The 20644-nt window shown below is 40.7% G+C and overlaps 1 protein-coding gene across 1 annotated transcript in view; it reads left to right on the plus strand.

The window, feature by feature from the left end:
- LOC126191132 (neuroguidin-A) overlaps positions 1 to 20644 on the plus strand; it is a 60926-nt gene that overhangs the window by 30277 nt on the left and 10005 nt on the right. Inside the window, 3 exon segments of the mRNA XM_049931882.1 lie at positions 2003 to 2039; positions 2041 to 2178; positions 19145 to 19344. Of these exon segments, the coding sequence (XP_049787839.1) occupies positions 2003 to 2039; positions 2041 to 2178; positions 19145 to 19344 (375 nt within the window).

The following is a 20644-nucleotide window of genomic DNA, read 5'->3' on the forward strand; positions in this document are numbered from 1 at the left end:
CAGAAGCGACTTCCTGACATTTAAATCTATACTCGATGTTAACAAATTTTTCTTCTTCAGAAATGCGTTCCTTGCCATTGCCAGTCTACATTTTATATCCTCTCTACTTCGACCATCGTCACTTATTTTGCTCCCCAAATAGCAAAACTCCTTAACTACTTTAAGTGTCTCATTTCCTAATCTAATTCCCTCAGCATCACTCGACTTAATTCTACTACATTCCATTATCCTCATTTTGCTTTTGTTGATTTTCATCTTATATCTTCCCTTCAAGACACTGTCCATTTCGTTCAACTGTTCTTCCAAGTCCTTTGCTGTCTCTGACAGAATTACAATGTCATCGGCGAACCTCAAAGTTTTTATTTCTTCTCCATGGATTTTAATACCTACTCCGAATTTTTCTTTTGTTTACTTTACTGCTTGCTCAATATACAGATTGAATAACATCGGGGATAGGCTACAACCCTGTCTCACTCCCTTCCCAACCACTGCTTCCCTTTCATACCCCTCGACTCTTATAACTGCCATCTGGTTTCTGTACAAATTGTAAATAGCCTTTCGCTCCCTGTATTTTACCCCTGCCACCTTCAGAATTTGATAGAGAGTATTCCAGTCAACATTGTCATAAGCTTTCTCTAAGTCTACAAATGCTAGAAACGTAGGTTTGCCTTTCCTTAATCTTTCTTCTAAGATAAGTCGTAGGTCAGTGTTGAGCATAGATGTCACCTACGCTTGAAACAGCCAAACAAATTTCCTATTGCAGGAACATTGCCTTGGCAACGGTCATCCTATGGAAAATAACAATGTTTAGGTTTTGGCATGCATTTCCATCCATTGGGATAGAGTTATTAAGGAAGCAGTTTTGTGTGTGTGTCGGGGGGGGGGGGGGGGGGGGGGGGGGGTGTAATCTTCTGATATATGCTCTGCATACTGAGATTTTATCGTTGCATTTGTACTTGAAAATGACAGGGTGTGAACTTCTCGAAATACTGGTAGTTGTTGAGGACATTGTCTGGCCACATTCTTGTGAGTTATTTGAAAACCCTTGGATTTATTCAGTTGGTACATTATTAACCATCCCACTCACAGCCCCAATCTGACATCTTCAGATTTTCATCTTTTCACCACTCTGAAGTTGTTCAATAAATTGACAACACTAGTGGATTAATCCTAGCTAAAAACCTGAATATCAACAATAGTCCAAACATATAGGGGGCCAACACTCCGTTCATAAAATTATATAGATAGTAAGAACCAGTTGGCATATCTTTTGACAGAGTCGCTTGAGTTTTGTTTAATATGCTACATGTAGGAAGTTAAACAGTAATTTGTGTTTTTATTTTATTGATTTTTCCTTTTAGATGAAGTGTTGTAATAAAAGGAAAAATATTTGAGAGCTCACTGTAAATTGCTATTAAATGGTCTTTTGAAATATTCTTGATTTTTTGTGAGTACTCTGTGTAATCGGCTTTGTTGTCAAATAGTTTTTATCCTGTGAATAAATCATTTGTAAATGAAACTGTGTTGTTTGAACTTAATACTTTTGTAATATTTCATGTGGAATTGCATGCCATCATTGCAGTCTTAATTGCATACTGCTGGTATGAAACTACACAACATCAAAGAGTTCAACCTCCTCCTCCTCCCCCCCCCCCCCCCCCCCCTTTCAGTATATGTTTATTTTTGTGGCAACCAATAGTACAGTGTAATTGAAAAATAATTTGTGTGTTTCCTTATCCATTTGTTTCAAAACATCCTCATTACATGTTGTACGAATGCCACACAAGAAATGTCTTCATGGTAAAACCTAGATAAGCGAATACATCCAACATCAATTTTTACATGTTCTCTGATCTTCCTTAGTATTAAGTATGTGCTATTTTTGCTTCAGTTATAATGAAATCAATCTTAATAATATAATTGTAAAAGTATGTGTCACCTCAGTGTGATAACAAAATGTTTATTTCGGAATTTATGAAATATATTGACACTTACAATTCAGATGGTGATGAGAGCAAGGCTGAAAAGCAGCAGAGAGTAGGAACGGGCCAGGAAGCATGCACTACATAGCTCTGTGATGCAAGAGCTACGAGATGAATATCTTGATACTCCTGCAGAAGTTTCACATGTCAGTTCAATGCAAGCTGTCCTCACTCGTCACAGGAAGGAGAAGGAAGAGTGAGTATTGCTTTGTAGGGTTAATAAAATAACAAAAACTGTTTCATGCTTATGGTTGCTTTTTTAAAGATAACACTTGCGTAAAAAAGAAAAGAAAATGGACAGTGATAATAGTCAGAGTAATTTTTATGACATGGACAAACCATACTTTTCTCCATCTGTTACACTTGATTTTTGTTGAGAATTTAAGGAGTAAAGTTAACAGTGAATTAAACGGTAGAGAATCTGAGTCGTCGATAAGCAAGTGAGAGTACTGTATTAGCATTCCGATGAATCCTTCTGAGCTGGCTTGTGCACCCAACGGCTTGCCCCCCCCCCCCCCTCCTCTCTCTCTCTCTCTCTCTCTCTCTCACTCTCACACACACACACACACACACACACACACACACACACACACACTAGCCCCCTGAGGGAAGATTTGTCCAAAAGGTAACTAAGTCCTATATCTTGTTTATGCGCCTGACGAGAACTCAGTACCTCAACTATTTAGTGAGTGGTTACCTTTACTCCTTAAATTATTTATTAGGGCTTCCCATTACCGCATTTGATTCCCCCCCCCTCCCCCCCATATTTGACTCCAAAGATTAGTCTCTTAAGATTTGTTATATTTCTTCTTAATCATACCATTTAATATTTTTTATGTGAACATGGCTTCCCCCTTGCATTTTAGTTACAGTGTTATTACACATTGTAAGAAATCATGACAGTTAGTGCTATTTTTGTTTAACAACTTGGAAACAGTCATACAAAGCGTTTTCCTGTAGTTGATCCTGAAAATGTGCTCCTTCTTCTACACTTCAAGACTTACAAAGAACTTTGTTGGGTCTGTGTGCAAAGAGTATACGTTTCTTGTATTTACAAAAATGTTTGTATAGTTGAAGACATGAATAAGGAAAACAGATAATTGATAATTAACATAAGGACATTCCAGAAGTAATGTCAGATCTGCGTAAAGCCATTGAAGACATGAAGAAAGGAAAGGCAACTGGGGATGGTATTCAAGAGGGACGATTAAAGCTGGAGAAAAAGTTAAGTGAAAGAAACTAGAAAAATTATTTACAGAATATTATCAGAAGAAGGCAATTCCCCAGAACTTGAAAAATGATATAAATGACTCCTTCAGAAGACAAGGGACAAATAAGATGTATTGTAGATCCATTGACGTCCTCCCCATAAGGTAAAACGTATTCACCGAAATGATCAAAATCTGCATAGAATTTCATTTGATTTCAATCAGGCAAAGGAAAATGAGAATAAATTTCCGCTTTCTTTCAAATTTGTAGATTTGTTTTGACACAGTTTCAACAAAATCTATACTGATGGGCTTTTAGAAACAAAGTGTTGATGATCCAGCCTATGCTGGTATACTGTAGAATACATACGTGGTGTATTCACAAAGTTTCAAGACTGGTCTCGGAATAAAACATATACTAAATATTTGTGTACAGTGAACTAAAAGTCTTCAAAATATAACCCTTGGGCATCAACGTACCACTGCAGCAATTTTTCCATTGTTCGTAAGCTCCCAGGAACTCTTTGCACAGAATGCTGTCAAGGGACTTTGTCGAAGCTGCCTGGACTGCTGGAATTGTATCGAATACCATCCGTTTCAGGTCTCTCTTGATTCAGGGGGACAAAAAGAAGCCACTGGGAGTTAGTTCAGGGCTGCAGGTTGGCTGCAGCAGTGCTGCCATGTTGAACTTGGGCAAAACTTCACCAGCATCAAGCGGTGTGAGAGAGGTCGCATTGTCATCGTGAAGAACTAAATCATCTTTGATCTGTGGGCAGACACATTGGATCGATCCTTCCAACGGCGGTGCACTGCAGTGTAAAACTGACCTGTGACAGTCTGCCAGACAGGAACACTCTTTCCCCAAATTTCCATCAGTTCAGCTTGTTGAAGGTATCCCAGTGTGGTCATCATCTTGAAAATCCTCACTGCCATCTTGCAATCTTTGAACTTATTATGTCACATAAAAATCATTGGACACAATATGTCTTTTTCTTTGTAGACCTCTCGCATTATACCAGAAGTATCTCTAGTGGTTTTGTTCAGTTATGCACAGAATTTTATCAAATAACACTGCGACACTGCTTCAAATGACACATTTTCCATTATCCGATTTTTGAGGGGGGGGTCTCTTACACACACATGCCATTAGCGATCTGCTCACACTGACGACTCAGACACAACTGCTGCTGGTATGGTCAGTTACCTGACATACCCTACTACTCCATCCTGTTGGCGGAACCAGTCTGTGCACCCCACTTTCCGTATGCACCGAACATGTCAGTGATACAGTTTTTCATAAACTTATTCAGGATAGTGAGAAATTAAAAACTAAATGAGGAATCAAATAGGGATTCCATACCCCTGAAACTCATCTCGGCAACCTTAGTGAAAATCGAGAGATCCTTGGAGCATTGATTTGAAGTACAAAAACATTAATGGAACATATCTGAACCTTACCCACCTTGTGGATGAAATTGTACTGTCTGCATCTTGTGCAGATGAATTTCAGCATTGAAAGGAAGAACTTAATAGAACAAGCTTGAAAGTAAGCCCGAAAAATCTTGTAGATTAAGACTGCATTCAGGTGACAAAATCCATGGGATACCTCCTAATATGATGTCAGACCTCCTTTTGCCCAACATAACGCAGTAGCTCGATGTGGCATAGACTCAACAAGTCCCCTTTAGAAATATGGAGCTGTTCATAATTGCAAAAGTGTTGCCGGTGCAATATTTTATGCACAAACTGACCTCACAATTTTGTCCCATAAATGTTTTATGAGATTCATATTGGGCAATTTGTGTGTCCATATAATTTGCTTGAATTGCCCAGAACGTTCTTCAAACCAGTCACGAACAATTGTAGCGTGGTGACATGGCGCATTGTCAGCCAAAAAATTCCATCATTCTCTGGGAACATAAAGTCCGTGAATGGCTGCAAATGGTTTCCAAGCACTCTTACCAGAGGACCCAGTCCATTCCATATAAACGCAGCCCATGCTATTGTGGAGACATCACCAGCTTGCAAAGTGCCTTATCGACAACTTGCATCCATGGCTGCGTGGGGTCTGTGCCACACACAAACCTTGTTATCAGCTCTTACCAACTGAAATTGGGATTCATCTTACCAGGCCATGGTTTTCTAGACTAGGGTACAACCAACATGGTGAGGAGCTGAGGAGAGGCATTGCAGCCGATGTGCTGTTAGCAAAGGTACTTGCGTCAGTCTTCTGCTGTTGTAGTCCATTGACACCAAATTTCGCTGCACTGTGCTAACTGATATGTTTGTTGTACAGTCCGCATTGATGTCTGTGGTTATTTCATTCGGTGTTGCTTGTCTGTTAGCACTAACAACTCTACGCAAATGCTGCTGTTCTTGGTCAAGTGCAGGCCATCAGCCACAGTATTGTCCATGGTGAGAGGTAATGCCTGAAATTTGTTATTCTCAGCACACTCTTGACACTGTGGATCTCGAATTCCGTAAAGATATCTGAAATGGAATGTCCTATGTGTTTAGCTCCAGCTACCATCCCGCATTCAGTGTGTGTTAATTCCTGTTATGCGGCCTTAGTCACATTCGACACAGTTTCATGTAAATCACCTGAGTACAAATGACAGCTCCACCAATGCACTACTCTTTTATACTTTTTGTACACAATACCAATGTCAAGTGTATATATAGATATAAGTATCCCATTACTTTTGTCACCTTAGTATATAATAATAACCAGCTTAACAAAAAAAATTCATGTGCATTAACAGTGAAGCCATAGGCACAGTTGATGGGTTCTTGTATGTAAGGCAGTTGAACACAGCGATTGAATGGACAGCAAAAGAACTTAAGAGAAAAATGGCTTAGGTTGCTTGTGTGAAATTAAATAGGGTTTTCAGAAGTGAACTTCCAATGACTCTGAAAACGAAAGCTTACAATCGTGTGTATTGTCAGTAATGACTTAAGACAGAAATTCATGAACTTTAAATGTAAAGAACATTGAAAAACTGAGGGTTGCCCACTGAGCACGCCTATTTGGAATTACTAGGACAGACAGAAAAACAAACATGTAGACTGGAATGGAAGACATAATTATGACCATAATCAAACAATGGAAAACGCAACTTGGAATAATGACAATATTATGAAAAGGATAGTCACAAGACCAGACTGTGAGCAACTGTGCATGTTGGGAGAAGCAACTTGGTTGGTGGGAGTAAGGAGGAGGGGGAGGGACAGCAGGGACATTAGCCACGAGGTAATGGGTGGGGTAGGGATGGACGAGGTTACTGTAAATGTTCGGTGGTTGGCAGACTACCACTGTGGGAAGAAAAGTGAGTAGGATATTCCTCATTTCACGGCACACTGAGAGGTAGATGAACCCTGGTGGAGAATGTGATTCAGTTGCTCCAGTCCTGGATTGTACTGAGACACAAGAGGAATGGTCCTTTGTTGCTGGACAGTGGAACTTTGGGATGTGGTGGATGCCTTGGAAAGGGACAGATAAACCGAATAGTCCCACAAATGCCTTCATAGACCACAGTTGCGCTCCCAAGCTTGTACAGAAACAGATCTCCCAAGCCTTATCCCCCCTCCCGTCTAACCTCCCAACTACACCAACTACCCTACCCTGCCCCCACCACATTCCTGTATGCTCCTAGCATCTATTTTGCACAGTTCACTATTAGTTTTGGTCAATGACAATTATCAGGCCTAGGTGGCATGTGGTTTTGCTCCTTGACAAAAATTATCATACACAGTTATCATTGTAAGAAATTTTTTACGTACTATGGTGGGCTTAAAAGAGCAAATGACAGTATAACCTCGCTTTTACATTCCCGGAATTAACATTCTCTCACTGTTAACAGTAGTGTTTACGGGTATTACGCGATTAAGTTTCTTGACACCAGGGCACCGTACTCAGCGGATTTGAACCGGTAAACGTGTTAAAGTTGGAACAAGTTGTGTCATATCTCCCACCACTGCCAAGCTCTATTTAGCATGGTAGCTGATGGGAGTAACTAGGTTCGTTCGAATGAAGGTATCATGACCAATCACAACCATTTCCAAACTGCTTCTACTGTGCAAACCCAGTTTTGTGATTGTTGTGATCGTCGTGACACCTTTGTCAAACCATATTTAGCATGTGTCGGTGTATGGCCACTTGGAGCGCTAGTTGACACAGTCATTCACTTTGAGTTGCTCAAAGTTTTTAGTGTAGACACAGTGCTGGTTACATATTTTATTCATGCTGAGCAAAATGTGTTTCGAGAATTTAATCTCATTGTCAAGTGCAGTATTTACGTACGTATTTTTTGTGATGTTACGCAAACAAACAATGTGAGTGATAGTTTGCATGTGAGTGTGGTTTTCTGCATAACTGATGAGGCACAGTACCTGATAACCTCAAAAAGATGACTACAGTGCAAGAGATGCAGAATCACACATATTCAAACCCTGCACAAAAGACTATGTACATATTTGCACTTGAAAATGAGAAGAAATTCTCGAAATGCATAATGTTAAGCATGAAAAAATACCTAACTAGTGCTGTATTTCATTATTTAAATAATGAATGACAGCTGCAGGCTTTCAAAAACATTGATTATGGTATATGAAATTGAGTCAAACATTCCTACTTCCCAGACAGTTATCAGTTCCAGTTACATTGACGGTTTTCATTACACTACTGGCCATTAAAATTGCTACATCAAGAAGAGAAATGCAGATGATAAATGGGTATTCATTGGACAAATGTATTATACTAGAACTGACAAGTGATTACATTTTCAGGCAATTTGGGTGCATAGATCCTGAGAAATCAGTATCCAGAACAACCACCTCTGGCCATAATAATGGCCTTGATACGCCTAGGCATTGAGTCAAACAGAGCTTGGATGGCATGTACAGGTACAGCTGCCCATGCAGCTTCAACACGACACCACAGTTCATCAAGAGTAGTGACTGGCACATTGTGACGAGCCAGTTGCTCGTTTTCAGTTGGTGTGAGATCTGGAGAATGTGCTGACCAGGGCAGCAGTTGAACATTTTCTGTACCCAGAAAGGCCCGTACAGGGCCTGCAACATGCGGTCGTGCATTATCCTGCTGAAATGTAGGATTTCGCAGGGATCGAATGAAGGGTAGAGCCACGGGTCGTAACATGTCTGATATGTAACATCCACAGTTAAAAGTGCCGTCAATGCGAACAAGAGGTGACCGAGAAGTGTAACCAATGGCAGCCCATACCATCACGCCGGGTGATACGCCAGTATGGCGATGACGAATACACGCTTCGAATGTGCATTCACCGCGATGTCGCCAAACACAGAGGCGACCATCATGAAGCTGTAAACAGAGCCTGGATTCATCCGAAAAAATGATGTTTTTCCATTCATGCACCCAGGTTCATCGTTGAATACACCATCGCAGGCACTCCTGTCTGTGATGCAGCGTCAAGGGTAACAGCAGCCATGATCTCAGAGGTGATAGTCCATGCTGCTGCAAACGTCGTCGAACTGTTCGTGCAGATGGTTGTTGTCTTGCAAGCGTCCCCATCTGTTGACTCAGGGGTAGAGACGTGGCTGCACGATCCGTTACAGCCATGCGGATAAGATGCCTGTCATCTCGACTGCTAGTGATATGAGGCCGTTGGGATCCAGCACGGCGTTACATATTACCCTCCTGAACCCACCGATTCCATATTCTGCTAACAGTGATTGGACCTCGACAACGCGAGCGGCAATGTCGCGATACAATAAACCGCATTATCAATAGGCTACAATCCGACCTTTATCAAAGTCGGAAACGTGATGGTACGCATTTCTCCTCCTTACACGAGGCATCACAATAACGTTTCACAAGGCAACGCTGGTCATTTGTGTATGAGAAATCGGTTGGAAACTTTCCTCGTGTCAGCACGTTGTAGGTGTCGCCACCGGGGCCAACCTTGTGTGAATGCCCTGAAAAGCTAATCATTTGCATGTCACAGCATCTTCTTCTTGTCGGTTAAATTTTGTGTCTGTAGCACGTCATCTTCGTGGTGTAGCAATTTTAATGGCCAGTAGTGTAGATAATAAACAAGTCCCTGACAAGTCTTTTGATGGTTCAAACAAATTTCGGGCTTGCAGCCGGTCATCGTTCAATACTTAGCACGATATTTCAACTGGGCACCTGCCAGTTATCTTCAGGTGAGCCGTCGCAGACTGGCGAAAACGTTGTCCGTTCCGCAGTATATAGCGTACTGTAACTATTCTGCGCATGCGTCGAAAACTTGATAGTTGAACCACACGGCCCGCCGGCAGCGCCCTCGCTGGTGGAATAGCGGAACTCAGTCGCCCTCTGCATTGCTGTTTGCCACGGCGGTCGACGCAATCTGTCGTCTTCGATTTGAGCAAATCGTGGAGATGATGGGATTCCATGCACTGTCCAGCTAGTAGCCGCTGTCACGGTTTAACAGATTTTCCGTCAGTCGTATTTCTACGGATTCTTTAATAATGGAGTCCCAGAAAGACGTTGCTGTGGATAAAATCATTGTTTTCTCATACTCCATTGAATGTCCAGTAAAAATACAATGTTCAGCAATAGCGGACTTGCTTGGCTGCAAAAGGCGGGTGTAATGTTGATGTTCAGTGCAGCGTTCTTTCACGGTGCGTGTGGTTTGGCCTATGTAAGCCATACCACATTGGCATGGTATCTTGTAAATTCCGGCCTTTCGTAGTAACAGATTGTCCTTAACTGATCCCACAAGGTCCGCAATCTTCGATAGTGGGCGGAAAACCACTTTTACCTGAAATTTTCGGAGGATTCTTGCTATTTTAAACGAAGTGTTGCCAATGAAAGGAAGAAAAGCTAAAGATTGTTCCAGCATGTTCTCCTCATTATTCACTTCCTGCTTCTTAGTTTTAACTGTTAGTGTCCTGTTAAACTACCGGATGGAATACCCATTTTCGCTGAATACTGTCTTTAGATGGGCGAGTTCTTGAGGTAAGCTATCTAGATCTGAGACAGTATGAGCTCTATGAACAAGTGTTTTAAGCAAACTCATGGTTTGCGATGGGTGATGGCAACTCGATGCTTGCAGGTACAAATCAGTATGAGTGGGTTTCCGGTAAACTGAATGCCCTAGAGAACCATCATTCTTCCTTCGAACCAGGACATCCAAGAAAGGCAAACAACCATCTTTCTCTATTTCCATGGTGAACAGGATGTTGCTAGGAATGGAGTTGAGGTGATGTGGAAACTCCATTAATTTATCTTCTCCATGAGGCCACACTATGAAAGTGTCATCCACATACCGCCAAAAAACTGTTGGCTTCAGGGCAGCTGATTCAAGCGCTCTTTCTTCAAAATCCTCCACAAAAAGGTTGACCGCCAAAGGAGACAGGGGACTACCCATGGCAACACTGTCGGTCTGTTCAAAATATTCTTGATTAAACATAAAATAAGTTGAGGAAAGAGCGTGCCTGAACAAAGCAGTGATATCAACAGGAAACATGTTACCAATCAGTGTCAAAGAATCTGCAAGAGGAACTTTTGTAAAAAGTGAGACCACATCTAAACTTACTACTAGAAGGTCTACACTGCTAAGACGAAGAGCCCCCAGTCGATTGATAAAATCAGCTGAGTTTCGTATGTGATGTGAGCACTTGCCTACGAAAGGCCTCAGTAAGGAAGCGAGATGTTTAGCTAAATCATATGTAGGAGCTCCAATGTTGCTCACTATTGGACGCAAAGGAAGACCCTCTTTATGAATCTTTGGAAGGCCATACAATCTTGGAGGTACACAACCATGTGGTCTTAACCTCTTGATGGTCTCTTGCAGTAAGGAGAAGGAATTTAATAGTGCTGAAGTTTTTCGTTGCACACGTCCTGTAGGATCGTAATCAATCCTCCTATAGGTAGAGTCACTTAGCAGACCATACATCTTATCTTTATACACACCACGAGGTAACAAAACAGTTGCATTCTCTTTGTCAGCTTTCAATACCACTACGTCAGGGTCCTCTCTCAGATTTCGTAATGTAGCCCTTTCTGCAGAGGTTAAATTACTGCGTTCAGTAGGAGCCTTCAACAGAGCACGGCAAGTTTCCCTTCATATTTCATCTGCAGCATCCAAAGGAAGACATCGTACAGCTTCTTCAACACCACTCAAAATACTTATTAATAGCGGTGCTGTAGGTGTAGGTGCAAAATTAAGTCCCTTGCTTAATACAGACAGCGTAGCGTCGTCCAAATTCTTCTCCGTGAGATTGACAATGGAACGTCGTACCATTATCCCTTCTGGTGACGGCTCCTGTGGCAACAGTCAATCAAATTTTGATATCTGCCGACAATTAGCATCATTGTGGATCCACTCGAACTTGGCCGAAGTCACTCCATCAACCCAGTCCCATGATACAGGAGAAAGATACCTTGCAACCTTCAGATATAACTGGTAAAGTTCTGCTGAAATAGCATGTAACCTTCGTCTTGTATAGCAAATCCTCTCCTTGACAATAGCATGACTAGCCTTCTCAGTAATCTTCCGTGCAGTAGCGGTCTTAATGAAATGAGTCACTCTAGCAAATTTTGGTATAATGCCATGGTCCCGACATCTCAATAAAAAGTTTAATGAACTTAAAAACTTTACTCTTTTACCACGTAGCTTCTCGAAACTTCGGATATGTGAGGCCATCTCCTCCCTGTAAAGGCGTCTGATGTGAAAATTCACACAAGTCTTTTGATGTCTGTTATGTATACATATCGTACATAAAGTACCAGGGGTATCCTGTACGTAACTTTTACAGCTTAAAACATTATTTCCCACATTTTACATTTTTCCGTGTTTTACACCATTTTTTGAAGTCCTTTGAAAAGTGTAAAAGTGGGGTTTCACTGTATTTTCGTTCAAATTATGGTATAACTTTCCGGCCATTTATGCCAGCTAAGCATGATAATGGTCATTGACCAAAACTAGTAGCGAATTGTGTAAAATAAATGATAGCTGAAGGTTTCACCAAGAATTTTAACAGTTATTTGGCAGTTGAATATCCCCACCTGCAAACATACCTAAAGTCTATTCACTGAGAGGTGGGACGAAACATAAACAGTGTCACGTGAGCAACTACGCTCGTTTCTAGAGAAAGCATTCGGTGTTCACGTGATACGTAGGGGTGTGGAAAATCCTTGGCGCACGCTTTGCAGCTGGCGGTGTTTGGCTGGCTGCCGAGCTGTCACAGCGGACTGTGAGAAACCTGGGCAACAATGTACGAAATAAATTTAGAAGCAGATTTATTTTCATTCAGGTTTCTAACGAAACGCTCGATTAAAACACAATTAGTTGTTAATTTTAATAACAATACCAGTAATAATAATGAGAAATGACAAAACAAGGTTCACTCTGTCGAACTTGAACTGTTTTCATTGAAGTTTATAATAAACCGCTCCTCTCTCTCCTCTATAATGCAATCTAATTTCCACATTTGAGTTTCCACTTTTTCTACGACATGGAGGACGCATTTGTTCCAATCCTCTCCAGTCACTGTTCTTACTGCTTCTTCTAGCAGTACTTTAACTTCCGGCATTCTGTATGTTTTCTTTTTCGCTGCAACATAGCCTTTGATTCTGGCCCACACTAACTCAATGGCGTTTAATTCACAGTGGTACGGAGCAATTCTGAGAACAGTTTTCCCTGCATTCTTCGCCATTTCATCTATTGCGTATTAGTTGTGCGCTGTTCTGTGATTTTTAACTATATCTAAAAGTTCTTTCTTCAACATACCGTCTTCGAAATCGATGTTTTTAGATTTTATCCACTCTGATATTTCGTGCTTATTGGAATTCGCATTGGGAACTTTCTCTTTTCTCCGAGAATGGTACGGCGCATTATCAAGAACAATAACTGCATTTTCCTGAAGCCGAGGAAGAACATCTCGAAACCACTTCTCGAAGGTTTCGGCGCACGTCTCCTCATGATAATCTCCACTTTTCTTGGATTCGAAAGTCCACAAACATCCTTCAACGAACCCTGCTTTGCTGCCAATGTGTGCGATAATCAGACGATTCCCTTTACCTGATGGGCCCTTGCTTCCGGTGGATAACCCTGACAGAAACGCTCGTTTTGAGGAATTTATAGTGTCATCTACCCAGACGTAACTTCGGGTATGTCCTGCGTTCATCCACGTCTCGTCCAAATAGTAAATGGGTCTGCCTTCATCTCTCAACCGTTTAATGGTTCAAAGATAACGCCGCCTCCATAAAAAGATGTCATCCCTGTCTATTAGCATGCTATCGTGCCCACGCCGGACATATTTGAAATTCATTTCTCTCAATAACTTATAAAATGTAGTTCTCCAAAAATTGCCCAGATCTGCATCTTCGTTCACGACTCTAAGCACTTTGTCATTTGATGGCAATTCGTTATGAAAAAAGAAATTCGTGTACTTTCCTTCGTATCGCATTTCTATCGAAGTCATCAACATTTTCAGAAAGTTTGTCGTACTTTTCCTTTCTTGGGAGACTTCAAAGAGTGTGTGGCCTTGTACTCACTTATCACACAATGCACTGAAGAACGTCCAACACCTGTAGCTGCAGCTGTTTTCGAAACAATGTCACTCATCGACTGCTCTGGATGTAAGAGTTCCGTTTTATATACATTAAGCACCATGTGCTTCTCAGAAGAGCTTAATGATTTCTTCTTTGCTCGCTTCTTTGGTAGACTTAGAACTGAAACGTCGACCTCGCTCGCTGAATCCGTGGATGACATAATGAGGACAGCCGTATGTGACGCTAATGAAATAAGTGAATATATAAAATAAGAAACCATGCGATGCTATTGGATGCGCACATAAATAGTGAATGCTCAGCGTGACTACAAACACATATACTTACTCTAATAATCAACAACGAGTCTTTCAAGCGTCTTTACAGATGAACTTAAGATATCCTGAAATCGCCGCTGTACAACACCCACTAAGGAGCTCACACCTGCAACTGAGACGGCCACACTTACTGAGCGCCGCGCCTGCGAGCCGCACAATGCATCGCTCATAAAGGACAAACAGTTGCACCCATCGCATTCGAGCAAACTACAAAATTAAATTCAAACCTTTCTGAAACTTTTCTCGCTTACACCCCCACAAAAGAATGTAAAGGGAAAAAGTTTGTCGCTTACTATATTTCGGACGATGATTTGGTAACAGTTCTATATCAGACGTGAGATTTTAATTCACTGATTCACTATTACTGACTCTATTGAGCAGAAAATTTGCAGACGTCATCAACATATTGTACTGAAGGCAATTATAAAATTATTTTGCTGTGTGACACACAGTTTAGGAGATAAATATAGAGTAACGCGAAAAAACGAACTTTTCCTGAAAGCTTAAATATTTCTCTTTTTGAGTGACAATAAATTTTAATGTAATGTAAATAAAGGTGTCGGAAGGTAGTTCTCGGATCATGTTCAGGTGCCAGATTATAAAAAACACGACTTTCATTTTTTAATTTCTGACGCCCCTGCCTTGTACATCCCTCGACGGCAGCGCTGTGGTCATGCGCCTTGCCGTGTTTACAGTACGTCTCTTGTTTCGGTGAATCGAGTATAAATGCCTGTGTGCTTTCACAGGCAGCACTTTACTGTCCCCCACTCCTAACTGCTATCCCTTTCCACGCCCAGCCCAGCCGCCTCCTCACTCCCCACCCCACACCCCCAAACTCAGATTGCTTCTCCCAAGCACAGTTGCTTGCAGTCCAGCCTCTGCAGCCAGAGACTGTGTGTGTGTGTGTGTGTGTGTCTGTGTGTGTGTGTTGTGTTGTGTTGTGTTTGCTTTAGAAGGTCTTTTGGCCAAAAGCTCATTTGTTTAGCAATCTTTTTGTTATGCCTGTCTGCTACTCAGCATCTCCACTACATACTGAGCAGGAATCTATCATTTCCATAATAGATAAACTGCTGCAAGAAACTCCAGTTTGCAGTGAATTTGCGTTGGTGCATGGTATGTCTTGTGTTGCTGCATATGAAATACTGAATTATTCATTAAACTTGGAGAGAGATTGCTATCTGTCACCAGTCTTGAAAAAATGAATTGTATGTAAACTGCTCCGTCCCAAACACATGCGCCAGCATAAATGCCAGAAAGAAATAGTCATAAACCCTTTGCGGTATCAAAACAAGATTTTGGCAAATGATAGTATACAAACAGCAAAGTATTTTGCCATATAATCAATAAGTGAAACAATCATTTGCAGCACAATATTCAAACAACTACAGATTTTTTCAATGAAATAATGCAATTTTGAAGGACCATCGATAGCTGTGAAATGAGAATTGCTGTGTGTTTTGTAACAATAAAAGTGAAGAATTTACATGTTTATTTTTTTCCGAGTATGGTCTTTTTCATAAACTATTGACCTGACTTTCCCTCTGTCAATAGTTTAATAAAACACTGTTTCAGGAGCCTGTGACAATTTCAACTGCATTAGACTGTTAGTGAGATGAGTATTTGTAAACCCTGGTGCGTTTTGACAAACTAAGCACAGTATCACATAGCAACAAGAGAAGTTACTTATTATTCAAAATTCGTCATAGTCCTCCATGAATCCGTCTCTCCCCTCGATATCTTCTTGATATGGCTGACAACTGGAGATCTGTCCAGTGGTGTAACATTTGCAGTGGCTTCTTTTTCAGCATTTGTAGCTCACTTGAGCGTATTATCAGTCACATTTAAATGAGCATGATAGAGGGGAAGCCTGATCAAACTACACTAGACTCTCGCTGATCCGGCCATTCCTGTCACATTTGGGTGCTGGATTATTGAGTGTCTGAAATTTATTTCATTCATTTATTTTGTTTTTTTTTATTTATTTTGAAAACATAGGGGATATAGTGTACTGTACTTTATTAACCGAAGGATACAATTTTAAAACATAGAACTTTATTAAATGCAAAAATACATTGATTTTTAAAGAAAATTTAGTTCTTGAGTGTACAAAATACTGTACATAATTATACAGTCATATCATTCACTATGAAACTTATTCCTAATTTTTAACTGTCGCAATGATGATACACAACGGCGGCATGCTTTATCATGCAACCGCTTTGCAAGCATTACATCGGTACTGCATGTATCTCATTGTTGCATAATGTACTCCAGGAAGACCTCGGCAGCTTCAGCACCAGCAGTGTGAGAGATCTTCATGTTCTCCCCTCCTGAGTCCTCTTCTTAATCTCTTTCATCATTACTTTCTTGCACACTTTTGATTATTTCGTCATAATGGTAAAATTTGTTCCATATCGCAGTTTTCCTCATTCAGCCACTTAGTAACAACTTCATCATCAATTTCTTCTTCTCCTGGAAGGTTGTGGAACATGTCAGTGTAGAAGGTAATTGATAATTCCGAATTGACTACCTCATCGCTGTCACTCACTACTGGTTCCAACTTGCCATCAATGGATGGCCACAGTTTTCTCAAGCTCTTCATTATGGTAGCGCTCTCTAATTTATCCCATGCTTGGCTGCTTGGAAAACATCATCACATATGTTAATTGCTTTGCACGCCTTCAGCATAGTCTCGATAGAGTTGTTTTCACTTTCGTTCAGCAAGGAGCCAAGAAGTGAATGTCGATAATGATGTTTAATTGTTTCCAAAATTCCCTGGTCCATAGGCTGAATTAGAGCTGTCGCGTTGGGTGAGAGAAAGAGTGCTTGTATACCATTGGACTCTAAACATCTGAAGGATGACTGGGAGCAATGTCAATTATAAGGATAGCTTTCAGTGGAAGCTGTTTTTCTTTAGTTCTTTTCTCACTGCTGGTACAAACGTTTTATGGAACCACGGAGAGAATATTTGTCTGTTCATCCACGCTTTCTTCTGAGCACAGTACTGCACTGATAGGAAAACAACGTGGATGTTGGGATTTTCCAATCACCATAAGCGGTAGTTTATGACTCTCATTTGCATTACAACATGCTATTAATGTTACAAGCTGTTTCTGTTGCTTGTAACCATGAGCTTCCTTTTCATTTTTGGCAGCTAATGTTTTTGAAGGAAGCATCTTGTGAAAGAGTCCTGTTTCATCAGCATTACGCAAGGCATCAACAGTTAAATCTTCTTCCTCTGTTATCTTCCATATCTTGCTTACAAACTCATCAGAATTTTTATCGTTAGCTGAGCGACTTTCCCCAGTGACTGTCAGTGTCATTTATTCCAATTTGATATCCAACCTTCGCTCGCTGCAAACGAGTTACTACCGCCAAGTTGTTTGTTAAATGCAGCTGCTTTTTCCTTTATAATCAGGCCACTGACTGGAATTCCTTTATTGCTTTGTTGTATGAACTATCTATAAACAGCTATGTCCAGTTCTTCATTCTCACTCTTTTGCATAACCTTCCGTTTTCCCAACTCACTATCCATTTGTGTTGAGTACTGTTGAATAACATCTTCTTTCTTTTTGATGTCATAAATAGTTGCTCGTCCAACATTGAACTCGGCAACAATGGCTTTCTGTGAAGACCCTCGATTTAACTTATCTAGAATTTTGAGTTTCTGCTTGAGGTCTAGCATAACGTGTTTGCTTTGAAAAGACATGATTGCGAACTGTAAAGAAAGCTAGTTTCAAATACAATATATAAAGCATTGTTCAACTAAACATTGTTGCACACGATAATTCATAGTGCACGTGTTTTCAGATGTGCACCAGATTACTGAGAGGCGAGACTACTGAGGGCCGGATTAGCGAGAGTGTAGTGTATGTTCTCTCGCAACTGCCAGTTTGTTGGCCTGCTACTGTGGGTTTTTCGCTTGTACAACACTACAAGCTCCATTAACTTCATCTTATACTTGTTATGTTCAACTTCTCCAGTGGAACATTTGTTTGTATCCATAGCAAAATACCTGCTTTCATCCACTGCATTGTTGTAGCTTTATCCATCACAACAGAGTGATGTGGCACTTGTCCATTATTATTATCAATTTTGGAGGAATATTTTGCAGCAGAACATTATCTTCACAGGCAGTGAATGTCTTCCTTAACATCCACTTTTATTGCGAATCTTGCGTGTACAGATGTGGTGCACTGTTTTTTATTAATGCAACACCAACACAAAACAGTTGTTCACAATACCTGGCAATGGCAGAACACTTCAGCACCACAAAATACCACTCTACACCGAGAGATGATGGAACATAGATGCGACTACTGCATGACACCACATGTTAATGTTTATCAATGGCGTGTTAACAGGGGCACTTTACCAACAGAAGTGCTGGTGGCATTGTAGGGAAAGCCGACTCACCATTGCTGTTACCTGCGCGATGGCATGACATCCCCTCTGCTGACCCAAACGTCAAATGTCGCAACTAGTTTTAAATGCACTGTATGCTTTAGGGAGCTTCTTAACAAAAGGAATTGATTTTGGGAGAACTACTGTTAGCATTTGTCAATGCAACCTAGAAGTCTTGTGAACATAATTTCCTTTTCTGCAGGTAAAAATATTTGGAATTTGGAAAATAAGTACATGAACAAAACATTAGATTTTGTGCAGATTTTCTCAGTGATTTAGATTGCCCTATGCAATAAATTATTAAGGTGAAAAGCTAAGATTGTTTGTCATCATGGAAATGCTCCAGGAATTGAAATGGGAATTCCTGGAGGAAAGATGATTCTCTTTTGGCGGAACACTATTGAGAAAGTTCAGTGAACTGGCGTATGCAGAATGATTCTACTGCCACCAGTTTACATCATGCATATGAACAGCAAAGACAAGATAGAGAAATTAGGGCTTGTACAAAGGCATATAGATAGTCATTGTTGCCTCACTCCATTTGTGAGCAGATCCAAAAACGGAATCATTAGTAGGGGCACAAGATACCTTCAACCATGTACCATATGGTGGCTTACAGAGCATGTATGTAGATGTAGATTTAGTCTGTTTTCAAAGTAATGTTCTAAATACATGCTCTTTTTTCCTTTTTTGTTGTAGGTATGAAGAAAAATATTTTACTCGTTTGCCTGTAACGAAACAAGAGCGCCATAGACGACGCAAGATCCTCACCCTTGGAAGCTTGGGGGATGAACTGACACGATTTGGAGACATTGGTGCCCTCGAGGGTGGAGAGGGGAGTTCCGGAGTTCCAGGACCTTCGAAGAAACGAAAAATTGGTAAAGCAAAAGGCAAGAAAAGTAAGTAGATTGCAGAGCATCCTATTACTTTATTACAAAAAAACCTGAAAACCTGTTGTTGTTGTTGTTGTTGTTGTTGTTAGGCATCTGACAAGTAATTGCATGAGTAGTAATACTGGGAAATGATGCATTTGTGTAAAATGACAACGGAAGCGTTATTCAGTGTACTATGTCTCTTTTAATTGGACCATATGTTAATTGTTCATTAACTTCTCTATAACCACTATTGTTTTGTGTGAAAAAATATGGAAAAACAATATAATGAAAAGAATAGCTGCTACTCACCATAAAACAGAGATGCTGAGTCTCAGAAAGGCACAACAAAAAGACTGTTGGAAAGTTAGCTTTTGGCCAACAAGGCCTTTGTTAAAAATTGACAACATACACACATGCACACACTCAAGCAAATACAACTCTCACACACATGACCACAGTCTGGCAGGTGGAGCCAGGCCATTTATTTTTGACAAAGGCCTTGCTGGCCAAAAGCTAACTTGCCCGGCAGTCTTTTTGTTGCACCTTTCTGCGACTCGGCATATCCGCTTTATGGTGAATGGCTACTATCCTTTTCATTATATTGTTACATTACATCATGGATTTTCCATTGTCTAAAATATGGAAAAATACGTTGTCTGGTTTCCCCCATACTCCGGTTACCTCTCATTACCAACTTTTCTGAATTCTATAGATGGGAATTGAGATGCCTCTTGTGGCCTATATTTCATAATCTTGTGTAATGCCTCCACACAATGTATTATTAGTGAAAAAAATTCACGCACTGAGCAATAGCAGACAAGACGTGTATGAAAGTGAAAGTGTAAAATTGCTATCTCTCAGAACCAGGGGCTCCTCTTGGTATAAAAAAGGAAAATAGTAAAGGAAAATACTTGTAAAGATTTCGATATAGTGAAAGTCATTTGGGGGTAATGGATCTGTACCTGCCCCATGCAGGATGAAAGAGTAAACAGGATTGTACTGTGATACCAGTAGTTAATTTTTGGTAACTCTCCTCTTATAATGGTTTTTGGTGAATATCTTAACCATTATCTAAACCTCAGTTCCACAAAACTTTCAGTCGTTTGCAAAAGCTGTACCTTTAGTTCCAGCTGGTGTATTCGAAGATCGATCCGCACCTCTCCTAACCTGTACAGTGGAAACACTTTTCTGCCGTATCCTCCCCTACTTCCACCCTGCCACCCCTTGGTAACCTCAATTTGCCCCCCTCCCCCCATGACCCCCACCTCCCCCTCACACAACCACACCAGGGCTGTTGTAATTTAACTCGACTTATATTTATGAA

Source organism: Schistocerca cancellata, chromosome 6 (assembly GCF_023864275.1).
Source record: "Schistocerca cancellata isolate TAMUIC-IGC-003103 chromosome 6, iqSchCanc2.1, whole genome shotgun sequence".
In the NCBI taxonomy this organism is placed as follows: domain Eukaryota; kingdom Metazoa; phylum Arthropoda; class Insecta; order Orthoptera; family Acrididae; genus Schistocerca; species Schistocerca cancellata.